The following is a 12,388-nucleotide window of genomic DNA, read 5'->3' as shown; positions in this document are numbered from 1 at the left end:
CATTTTCATTTAATATGGAATTTACATGTTCATTTAATATGGAATATTTTGCTTTTTTTATGTGCTTAGGTGCAACTGGCATAGAGGACCGTTTGCAGGATGGTGTTCCAGAAACCATCGCGAGTTTGCGCAAAGCTGGGTTGCAGATCTGGGTTCTTACTGGAGACAAGCAAGAAACAGCTGTTAATATTGCATATGCCTGCAAGCTACTAGATCATGATGAAGAAATTATCACTTTGAATGCTGAATCACCAGTAAGCAGATCCAATATACAAGTTGACTAATTAACTAGTTTTGCTTTATTTTCAACTTGTACAATTAAAAGTTTGATGGCTTTTTTCCTTTTCCTTTTTTTTTTTTTTTTGCTTCTTTTTCTGCTTCAGCTATAATTTTCAGGTAGGACATGGCTTTGAATACTTTTCAGTGAATCATGCTTCTAAACCATAGCCTCATGTATCATTACCTTACTGAAAATATATAACTGTGTGCAGTGAACTCCACCATGAATGAAAATATGCCATAGCAGCATAAATCACTTTCTTTGGTATGCATTCTCAAAACATCCCTATTTCTGTGTATTGGCACTAATGGGTCTAAAAGCAACCTGTTATTAAGTACATGTTGAGAAAGAAGGCAATTAATAACCTGTTGAGAAATTGTGCTTTGCTTTATGCACTGAAATGTAGTATTTAGATAACTCAGTCATTCATGTTTTCTCAGGTGGCTTTTTCTCTGGAGATAGAAGCAATATTTAAATTTTGACACTAACACTGAGAGGCAGAAAACCACATCTACAATAAAGCCTTGCTTCCTAACAGACCTTTTCTAATCCTTCTGAATTACTGATCTTTCCTGTGCTCAGTTTGTTGCAAGCAGTCGCAAAGAGTTTACTGATATGGTCTAACATACAAGGAACCAGACTGATAGTGCTGTAGTCTTTTTATGGGGTGATAAAATTGGACTTCAGATCAGCAGAGGAGAGGTAGGCCATCAGTATTCAGCTCCAATTTCTTTCAAAAAGGAAGAAAAGATAACAGCAATTTCCATTCTTGGGTGTATCAACTGAACTGGTAAATTAATTTTCCATGGTTTTTCTTTTTAGTCATACTTTTCTGTAAGACCAATAGCATTTCTTTTAAATGTTCTTATATTCTCAATAACATCTTCTAGTTGAGTATGGCTAGGAGAGAGATTTCAGCTTAAATAACCTTTAATTGGCCTTTAACAATGCATAACTCTTTGATCTGAGTTGTGGGCGTATACATGGTGTTCATCACCATAATGGTGTTCATCACCATACTTAACTTGGTACCAATTATATATCATTTCTCAGCACTGTTATTCTGAGAAGGAGCTAAAAGAAATTTAGCATACAAAAGTACATGTTAAAGAAGAATTAGATTTTAAGCCTTTCTACTCTTTACTGTTGTCATACCTTCTGCAAGAGTTAAGTGTGTTCAGAACAAGTAGAAGATGATTAGAAATTAAAACTTTAACAGCATAGCAAATAATACATTCCCCATATTAGTTATGCCTAAACATACAGCAAACAGAAGCCTTTGAATACATGTTCTTTTTTCTCAAGCATTTTTATTTTGAATTTCTTTTCAGGAGACATGTGCTGTCTTGCTGGAACAGTGTCTGCAATGCGTAGAGTCTAAGTTTTCAAACAACACAATAGACGGAGCTACTGGAAACATGACTGTTGGGTTCACCCCTCTCTATCCACCTTCTTCCCCTGTGCTTTCCAGCTTGGGCCTAGTCATTGATGGAAGGACTCTAGCTTATGCCCTGGAACCCACACTAGAAGATAAATTTCTTGCACTAGCCAAGCAATGCCGTTCAGTCCTGTGCTGTCGCTCAACCCCACTCCAAAAGAGCATGGTAGTGAAACTAGTCAGAGACAAACTCAAAGCAATGACCTTGGCAATAGGTAAATACCTCAGTTCATACTAGTCTGCCTTGATGTATACTGTGTCTTGAAAATTTTGATTTTTTTTGACATGCAACAGGACCCTCCCAGCTGCCTCACAAGTGAAGCAGCCTTCCAGTTTTGTCAGAAAACATGTTGAACAATTCTAATATATTTATTCTAACATACTTACTCAAAACCAGGATAAAGCTCTGGAGTAGTATTTGGGATTTCTTCCTTCAGAAGTTAGATAATCAGGACCTAGTTATGCTAAGAGGTTTTGACATGTCTAAACACAGCTGTGAAGAACTGGGTTATCTTATGCTGTGCAAAACACCATTTTGCAATCACTGTATTACACCCAAAAATACTGTGCTCAGTGCTGTTTCATCCAATCATGCCTAAACTCAAGGTTTTGTGTTTATCATCACGAGTCACCCATACAGCACAGGCTATGACTTGGCCTTGTCATTATAGAGAGTGGATTTACAACTGGTGTCATAACAACACTTATACTTCCCACCTAATCACTCAACTGGCAAAGGGGAGATTTTGGCAGTCTATCTCTCTTAAGTTTGACAGGATCTTCCATGTTTCTATGATTTTTACACAAGTCAATCAGCTCTTCTTACCCTATCTCAAGTTTAGGTTCATGTTTCATTTGAAGATATGATTTCAGCATATACTGTCAGAAATACCCTTGTTTTCATCTATCTGTGTTGGTTAATTATGTCTGGAACACACATGGGTGGGACCTGCCCGTGAGAAACCCTAAGTACATAAAAAATTGCCAGACTTGTGTGACATCAACATCACCAAATATGTGCTGATTATTACAATCTTCATGCTGAATGTATTATATCTTGCTCAAATATGCCTCCCTCCCACTGAATTTATATCTTTGGCTAACTGACTGTGGACATAATAATTTGCATATGTTGTAAAAAAAACATCTGGCTCATTAACTTGAATTATCCAGAATGCTTAAAAACAGTAGTGGAGACTGGGCAGCTTGTATGTTCATTCTTTCTGAGCATCTTGAGCCTGCAAGTTGAGCTTAAGCTCCTGCTCTGGCTTAAAGCCTAGCTGTATGCATCCTCCCTTTTAACCAACATGAGCTAACAGGTTGTAGCCTGGAGAAAAGGAGACTCAGGGGTGACCTTATCACTCTCTACAACTCCCTGAAAGGAAGGACTACTTCCTTGTAGTCAGGTGGAGGTTGGTCTCTCTCTCCGGGCAGCGGCTGACAGAATGAGAGGACACAGTCTTAAGCTGCACAAAAGGAAATATAGGTTGGATGTTAGGAAAAAGTTTTTACACAAAGAGTGATACAGTACTGGAATAGTCTGCCCAGGGAGGTGGTGGAGTCCCCATCCCTGGATGTGTTTAAAAAAAGACTGGGTATGGCACTCAGTGCCATGGTTTAGTTGAGGTGTTAAGGGCATGGGTTGGACTTGATTATCTTGAAGGTCTCTTCCAACCTTGTGATTCTCTGATTCTGTATCACACAGTCACAAAAACATCAGCTTTGGTGAGTGGATCCCACTCTTACACGTGCCAACAGCAAGGAGACTGGTAACATGTGGTGAGAACCTCAGCCACTGAAGTTTAAAACCAAGTGTCTTGTCATAACCTAACACATCATTTTCCATTAGTACCCTGGCTGTAAATGTAAGATGTTAAGAACTAGATACATATCTCATTCTGGTATCCTGTCTACAGCACCTATCACTTGTGAGATCATAATTAGGAGCAGAGTAGGGGGTGGTGGCTTTGCAACCATTCCAATTAAATCTACCAGTCTTGCATGTACTGAAGATCTTGGACTGGTCAACCCTACTCTCTTGACTTTTTCTTTCATTCATCATTTTAACTTTTTTAGTATTTTTTACAGTGTAGACATTTTCATTGGCTTTAGGCCTTCTTGCACATTTAATTCTTAGTCATACCTGATTGCAGGCTGACTCTTAATCAGGAAGAAGAAGTATTGGGGATGCTTATTCTCATCATTCTACTGTTTACTATTGGGGTAGTTCAGGCCTGATACCTAAATTTTAGGTATTATTAAAAAGAGATGGATTTGTTTTATTGTTATTTTCCTGTGATAAAAATGTCTAAAAAGATCAGAATGTCTTGGAAACTTTGCAAGCTTTGAACCTTATATTCTAAAGGTGTATCCTCTCCTACTGCACATCTCCCTTACTATAAACAACCAACACTTAGTAAATGTCTCTCTCACTATACTCAACCAACACTCAATAACAACTGTTTTTCCTTTGTTTTGTTGCTGCCAGCTGTTGTTAGTCTGCTAGTGACAGCAAAACTGCATTTTGTCATCTTTAGGTGATGGTGCTAATGATGTCAGCATGATCCAAGTGGCAGATGTTGGTGTGGGGATTTCTGGTCAAGAAGGCATGCAGGTAATGTTGCTCATCCAGTGGAAAGCACTCCCATGAGGGCATGAAACAGCCACTTCCTATAGGTCAGATTGTTCAGACTGCCTCTGGTAGTCAGCACAAGTAAAGGAAAAGCAGCATTTGTGCTGAGGAGTGCCAGTTTTGTCTTATAAGGGCTCTCGCAGCTTGAGTTTGAGCTCACACTTGTTCTGAGATCTATGATAAGTTTAGAAGCACTCTGCCTTCTCAGAAGATTGAACTTACCAGATCTCTCTAAGCAATATGATTAAAGAAATAATTTGCTAAATAATTGTTTAAAGGAGAAAGAAAAAACTCAACCATGCATTATTTAAGAAATAAAGGTTCATGTTATTCCCCTCTCTCCTGTATTGCTTGGGTATACTTCTTCTATGGAGTGGCTGCACAAACCAGTACAACTGCTGTAGCTAGTTGTGTGGTGCCCAGCCACCCACACATCTCACTCACTCAGCTTATTCAGACAGCAAAACAGTAAATAAAGTAGAAATTGTGGCCCTTTGCAGAACCACTGCTCCTTACACCTCATAGCAAGTCTTGGTTTGGCCACATTTCCAGTCACAGGGAATAGCAGGTGCTTGCCTTGTAGTCTCGTGGATGTGTTCCACCTGTGATTACTGCATTTACCCCTGTGTAAGAGGTACTTCTCTCAGCCCCAGAAGAGAGGATGTATTTGTATAGGATGTATGTATTATATCAGCCTCCTCTACTGCTAGTGCAGATCAGTTGCAGTGTTAGGACCAGACGTGGCAGTAAGACACAGAGAATGAGAAGGATACCTTATTTCCACAACCTGCCTTGTATTTGGGCAGGCTGATTGCAAGAGAAAACAGAGTAGCTGAGTGTATGTCAAATAGCTCTACCAGGAAAGTGGGAAGTGTTTCCATCCTGAGGACCTGAGCAGATGAGCATGCTCCTTAACTTAGTTACCAGTGGGTGGTTCTCTGACCCAAATTGCATTTTTTGCAACATTGGCTGGATGTTTTGCTCAAAAGGGAAGAGAGGCCTCCCTCACACAGTGCACAAGTTGGCTGTAGAGTTTTATTTAATGGGATTTCATGAACGCTGTAATTTATTTGGGTCGACACAAAAAAGCTTATAAAACAAAAATGTAATTGAGCTATGAACTTGGGTATCAACTTTATGCATTTTCTGACTCCTGATCAGCAGAAGCTAGGACAGGTCACTGGAGAAAAGTCAGTGGATATTTTTCTTATTTATCATGCACTTTTCAATGCGTATGCATCTTCAAATCCTGCAGGCAGTCCAAGCTCCAGAGAGCTCAGAGAAGGTTGGTTTTGTGGGCTCCCCTCCAAACCTATAAATTCAAAAAAATATGCTGCAAACATTTTTCTTGGGTCTTACCACCTCTTATGAACTTACCAATAAGCTCCATCATATATGTATTAATTCAGATGCTTTTTTTCCTAATGCAGACATAAACTGTTCATAGCATTTTTTGACTCCTTGCCCCTTTATGCCACTTTCAGTTCAGCTCATACACTTATAACATAACTGGTTCTCAAATCCTCTGGCTTTTGCTGTGTATCCAGGTCTGAAAGCTGTTTTCTCATTAACTCATTAAAGTACCTGGTTTTATTTCTAAATGAGAGTTCAGCAGAGTGGAAAATGTTTATAGATTCTTCCCTTACTGCAAGTCCTAAGGACCCACACAGACCTCTTTACTAGGAACAACTGTCAGAATTGCACACATGTAGGTACTCAGAAGGTGTTGAGCATTTAGATGCCTAAGACAGCAATACTGTCTGATTTATTTTCTTTCCACATTCTGTGGAAGCATGTGGAGTTGGAAGAAAAAAAAATAAATGTGAAAATCAAGTGGGTATTTTGAGCTTAAGTAAACATGCAAATGTAACTGGATAACATATCTTTCTCTCTATGTTCCTCACCATAATAAAAATGGAATAAAAAAAGAAAAAAATCGTGACACTTCTCAGAGCCTGCTGAGAAGTACTATGTTAGAAGCACAAATGAAGCTAACGGGTTTGTTTTGACATTGGAATAGGCTGAGATGGGGTGGAGGACAAGGAAGCAGACATAGCATAGCTGTTTTCTCCTCAAACTGCAAGATAGCTGTGTGTCTGCAAGACAAATCAGACTTCAGTGCAGGGAGGTTATAACAAGTGTGTCTCAGTACCTGAGAAATCCTAGGATGTGTCAACATATTAAAAAGTTTCTCAGTCCTCATATATATCCACTGCTTAAATTGCAATGCATTTTTACACCTTCTCTTGCATACTGTTTTAGAGTTTATTTTATTAGCTTCTACAAGCACCTACTTGGGAAAACTAAGCCCTTTTGATGTTTTACCAAGAAAGAGAATTACGAAAACTTAAAAGGAAATATGTTTCTCATTTAAAAATACAGCCAAAATATATCCAGCAGAGTGTAAGGAAGACACTGCTCCTTTGGAGGTTTTCACCTTTCCTCCTGTTTTTGCTGAACTGAATTGTGAGAAGAAAGGTGATACCAAAACAGAAAAAGAAATGTAAAATAATACTAAATTAAATCTTAGTGTGATCTTAGGGATAAGGAAAATCATGAAACACACCTGATAGCACAAGTAGGTCTCATCTAGATATACAGTACCCTGAAATTTAGTCAGAATTAGAGAGAAACTGTGATTCATTTTGTCAATGTCATCTGACAATCTGCACAGTCCCAGAGGACTCTCATCTAGTGTGATTTTTTCTCATACACAGTTACAGAAAATGTGTGATTTTAAAAATCCCTCAAAATACTGATATCTCAGGACAGCCAAGTAAACTGTATAAACCAGGTCTGCAAATTAAATTAAAACTAATATTTTTATTGTTTTTCTTCTTTTAAAGTCAAATCATTATGATGCAACCACTTAATTGTGCTGTTCTTATCTTATTCTCTGGAAATTCATTTTGGCCTGTAAGTACACTGTAGTTTTTACAAAGATACAGCCGCCAAGGTCTTCACACATGAACCCTGGGCCTTCATGCTCGTGCAACTGCAATTGCCAGCCATTCTCCCACCTCCTGCTTTTTGTTGTTGCTTATCACCATCTGCAATGTAGGTTGTAATCTCCTCTGGGTGAGGACTGAGTTGCCTTGTGTGTCCTGCCACATTAGCTCATGGGTATTTCAGATCCATGCAGCAATAGCTGCACTTCATAAGCAGAGTCATGAGTTTCATTCTTCATGAGTACAACTTCCACTGCCTGCAGAAGTTGAGAAGATGACTAGATTCATTGTTAGTGTTGAAGGTGGTGCTTCACAATAATGATTCCAACCTTTGTTTCATTAAAGGCGGTGATGGCGAGCGACTTTGCAATCCCGAGGTTCAGGCATTTGGAGAAGCTTTTGCTTGTTCATGGCCACTGGTGTTATTCCCGACTCGCCAACATGGTGCTGTATTTCTTCTACAAAAATGCAGTAAGTGTTTGACTTGGCAGCTTTATGGCACCACATGTTTCCAGGGTTTATTTTGTGCTAAGTGAGCATTAGGTCAGCCTTCAAATGGTTTATAAATAAGCTGCAAAGAAATTTGCAGAGCTGAAAGACAGCTGGCTGCCATTTGCAGAAATACGGGACCCACTCCATAACAGCTACAGTGTGCTGCTGAATGTGCAAATTAGGTAACACAAATAACAAGCACTGCTGAAGAAAAGTTTCTTTACTGAGCAGTTTTGCAGAATTTAGCTGGCTGGATATGGGAGTCTTCAATGCCAAAGTCATCCAACATTGGTCCCAAGTAGCAGTTGAGTGTGTTTTCTCTTCCTGACTGTATCTCATCATTGTTTATGAATCACTGTACATATTTCCTAGTGCCTTGAGATAATTTGAGTCCTCTCTGTGTCTCAGATGCAGAAACTGGGAAGGTTTTTTTCCTTGATTTATCTTATTTCCAACTAATCAAAAGAGTTCATTAGAAAGGAAGCACACGGTGGTAAAGAACAGATGACGGGACTGTGTTTCTCCCTGGTGTATGAAACAGGACTCAATCCAGTACTGGGCAGTGAGCCAGAAGCAGCTCAACTCCTTGGCCTCAACAAAGGCCCTTTGCATTGATCTTGGAATACAAAGATGATTGATTGAAAACAGCCTAACAAGGAAACCAAGAATACCACCAGCTGGGTGGGAGTCACTGGCAGGCACATATATTTGTTCACTTGTAACAGCTACAAATCACTTTGGGAGCAAGGCATTTGAAGAAGCGAGAAAAAGAGGAGAGATAGAGCTCTCATATCTCTGTTTGCTCCAAAGGGCAATGCATGAATTGTGTGCAGGAGACTGGATTTTGTCCTCAGTATCAGAAGAAAAGTGGCTTTCAGTTTTGTAAAAGTTGCTTTCCAATTTTAATCTAATCCTCAATTTTTATCAGAGGAAAACAATTATTTGCTCAAAATTTTGAACATCACCAGAATACCAAAGGGTGCTAAAGGATTAATGAAGTGTCTTTTTGTTAAAACAAGCATGTTTAAATACATTCTGTGGTCAGAGCAGGGACTGCATGCAAGTGCCCTTTCAGACACAGAAGAATGAAGGGACTTTGTAATCTGAGCTGCTGCTTGAGTCAGAGATAGCAAGCAGATTTAAGTAATGCTGCACTGAGTGGAGAGCCACCTGTTGAAGTACAGCAGTGAAACGTGGTGGTGTCCAGATGCATCAGTTTTAAGACTTAATCCTGAGTGATGCTGAACATCTGTAGTCCCACCCTTAGTGCTGGATGTTTCCAAGGTACCCATTGACACTCTCAAATCTGAACTTCCAAGAGCTGTATGCATAACTATCTTATACTAAAAATTAAAAAAATAAACCCAGAAGTAATGCACATAAGACACTCCAGCAATCAGCAGCCAGAGATGCTGCTTATACATCAATGCTTTTGTTCAGCTTGGGTAAAATCTTCCATTTTCTGTGGTACAACTGCCCTTGATTACAAGTATTATTTCTCATGCCATTTTTAATAAGACATTTTCAGAAGCTACTGCCTCAAGGCTAGAAAATAACTGAAGAGATCTCTTTGTGTTGGCTGTGTTTTGGCAGCCTTCGAAGCTTCCTGAGAAATACTTGTTGCTTCTGACTCAAAACTGTAGCTGGATATCCAGCATATAGACATGAATTTGTCTGACACAGTGCCTGCCCTTAAGGAAAGATTGTCAGAAATGGAAAGATAGGAGCACCTGAACCTTCTGCAAGGAGACTATTCTGGATGGTTCTCCACAGAAAGTCAAGATAGCTACACTGCAGATGTTCTGCAAGTTTTCTGTTTGCTTAAGTGGTTTCTTTCCCCCATTTGTTCATACTATGAAATTTTCCATTCTCCACTAGAACCTAGCTAATTTACAATTTAATCTTCACATTGCTGCAAAAGTCATTTCAAAACTTAGATGACTTATCCAAGAAGATGTTTAGCTTCATGGAGATGATAAAAATACAAGTAAAATATAAACTAAAACATAGCATGACTGGCAATATCTGAGCTTGATGAAAAGAGATTTCACATAAACAAAATTTTACCTGCACATCTTCCTGTTTATACATTGTCTCTGCAAGGCAGCACTGAAAATTTTTTAACATGTACTTCATTCACTGAGAAATTCTCTCTGGGACCACATTCATTAAACAGTCTCATCTGGCAGGGGAAGAAGGGAAACCTTTTTTACTTAAAATCTTTATGTAAATTTGTTTTGTCTTTTCAGAGAGGTAATACACAGAGGCAAGACAGAACTTTTGAAATAAAATAAAAAACTTGTTTAATACAAAATAAAATTTCAGGAGAAAAAGATCTGATTTAAGCTTCATTTATTTGTAAAGCTTTCTTCAGTAGCACAATTAAGACCCATAGTAGAGGTGGTAGAACGATTTTCAGCTGAATGTATTTTCATCAAACTACCTATTTTTGCCAGAACCAAATTTTTTCCAAGGCAGGTTAGTAAGGCTCAAGAGAGAAAATTCACCATGTCCAGGATTAGCTGCATTTTGTTTTAAAACAACAAGAAAAAAGTACATAAATTCACATATTTATTGTAATTTCTTTTTGAGAAATTACTCAAGAAATTTTTTTTTTGTTTTGGTGTGGAGAAGAAATAATTTTCAAAATATGTTCAATTTTGGAATGAAACTGCCATGTCCCAGACAACTGTACTGAAGAGGGTAAGCTTTGGTAACTCAGTCTTGTTTGGGCCATAGGAAGATATTTTTCTTGAAATACACTTACAGAAACATTTCTAGAGGTTGTGTTTAGAAAAATACTACCATTTTACTTTCCTTAGGGTAATTTATAGAATGGGTTCACTAAGAGTGATGTGTATTTGCTGCTCATATACAAGCCACTTCAATGTAGTATGTGAACTTTCCCTGAGCATTTATCTACTTTATGTATATATGTGTGTGTATATATACACACACACACACACACACATATACACACACACACACACACACACACACATACACATATGTACATTTGAGTGCTGCAGGACTTTCCTCTTATTCTGTGGCAATTCCCCATTACAAGACAGGTTTACTCTCCTTAAAGCAGCTTTCACTGACTAAGCACACCATAGCCTCTTTTTTCCTTCTATGTTTAATTTTCAATCACATTTGGGCACACAGATACAACAGATCTGTGTTTTCCTCTGTATATCTAAAATTCATGAAGGATTAACATTCTCCATCTGACTGAAAGCTTTTTGAGAACAGAATACAAAAAGAAGAGGAAGTGAGAGGTCATGTCATTTCCCATCTTCATCATTAAAAGCAGGAAAAACCCTCAACATTCCAACAGTTTTCTGGTTTTAATCACATTACAAAGAATAATAAAAATTTTAGTTTTAGGAGAACCAAGCCCAGGAATTTATTTCCTTCTCTAGGAAGCTGGCTATCTTTTTCTAGGCCTCAAATCCTTTATCAGCATCTGAAATCAGCACCTTTATTGAACCCTCTGGATTCTCCATGCTGAAGACATTGTAGAAAAAACGAGTTGTGTGGTTTGTTTCTTTTTGGGTGATTCCAACCCAAGTAGATGAACAACCCCTCTGCATCTGTGTATGCAGCTGATTTCTTCCTCGAGCTGAAGAAGAAGGGAGGTTGAGGAATCTTTCCAGCACTGCTAATTTGCTGAGTGTCAAAGCACAAAGATTGAATAGTTAAGATGACTTTTCTAGACCTTACCGTTTCACCTTCCTTACTGCTACTGGTCTCATGTTGATCTTGAGAAAAAGCTCTGCATTTGTCTGTTGTAGACTGCAGAAGTCTCCCAAAATATCTGCAGCCAGCAGAGGACATTATTGTGTCAATTCTTGTTCTTACAGTAGCTGTGTAAGTGCTGTGACATCAGTACTCATTTACCTAGAGGTCAGTGGTGGTTGGGAGAGCTTTTTACAGTTAGTTACATTGCACCTCAATGTTTCACTTGAACTGAAAGTTAATTTTGTGTGATGCCCAAGATCTAAGGTTGCAGCAGCGCCAAGAGTTGTAGGTGTGCCAGATGTTTGCAGCTTATCCAAGTGGTCCATCAGGAAGTGAGTTAAAGAGCAGGTATCCTCACAAGGATTGCTCACGTGTTCGGCATTCATAGATGAGTTCTTGCAGAGCTGGAATCAGAATGGTTTCAGAACACAGTGAGATGATAATCATCCTTATCTTGATATATTTACAGCATTGCTTGTTCTGTTTCAGATGTTTGTGGCCCTTCTCTTCTGGTACCAGTTCTACTGCGGATTCTCTGGCTCATCAATGATTGATCAGTGGTATCTGATCTTCTTTAATTTATTCTTCTCTTCTCTTCCACAACTGGTTACTGGTGTGCTGGATAAGGATGTGCCAGCTGAAGTGTTAATTGCTGTACCTCAGCTTTATAAAAGTGGACAGAATATGGAGGTAATAACTTCTTGATTGCTGCAATTTCTTTCCTGAACATCTTTAGTTTTGACTGAAAACCAGCCCTGCTCCCAAAGAGTAGAGGAGTGGTAAATACAGTCTGAGAAGTCAGTGTTATTACTCTGTGATACTTCTTATCTGAGTCAAAATGCCAAAAGTACACCTAA

At 38.7% G+C, this 12,388-nt stretch overlaps 1 protein-coding gene across 1 annotated transcript in view; it reads left to right on the top strand.

Annotated features, from left to right (window-relative positions):
* Positions 1-12,388, top strand: part of ATP10A (ATPase phospholipid transporting 10A (putative)) — a 110,830-nt gene that overhangs the window by 93,795 nt on the left and 4,647 nt on the right. Inside the window, exons 13-17 of the mRNA XM_054654992.2 lie at positions 70-254; positions 1,612-1,933; positions 4,256-4,332; positions 7,644-7,769; positions 12,021-12,221. Coding sequence (XP_054510967.2) covers positions 70-254; positions 1,612-1,933; positions 4,256-4,332; positions 7,644-7,769; positions 12,021-12,221 — 911 coding nt within the window. The remainder of the gene's footprint in view (positions 1-69; positions 255-1,611; positions 1,934-4,255; positions 4,333-7,643; positions 7,770-12,020; positions 12,222-12,388) is intronic.

This window comes from Agelaius phoeniceus, chromosome 2 (genome assembly GCF_051311805.1).
Source record: "Agelaius phoeniceus isolate bAgePho1 chromosome 2, bAgePho1.hap1, whole genome shotgun sequence".
Taxonomy (NCBI): domain Eukaryota; kingdom Metazoa; phylum Chordata; class Aves; order Passeriformes; family Icteridae; genus Agelaius; species Agelaius phoeniceus.
Note: the sequence above shows the minus strand (reverse complement) of the source record. Positions and strands in the feature narration are given on the sequence as shown.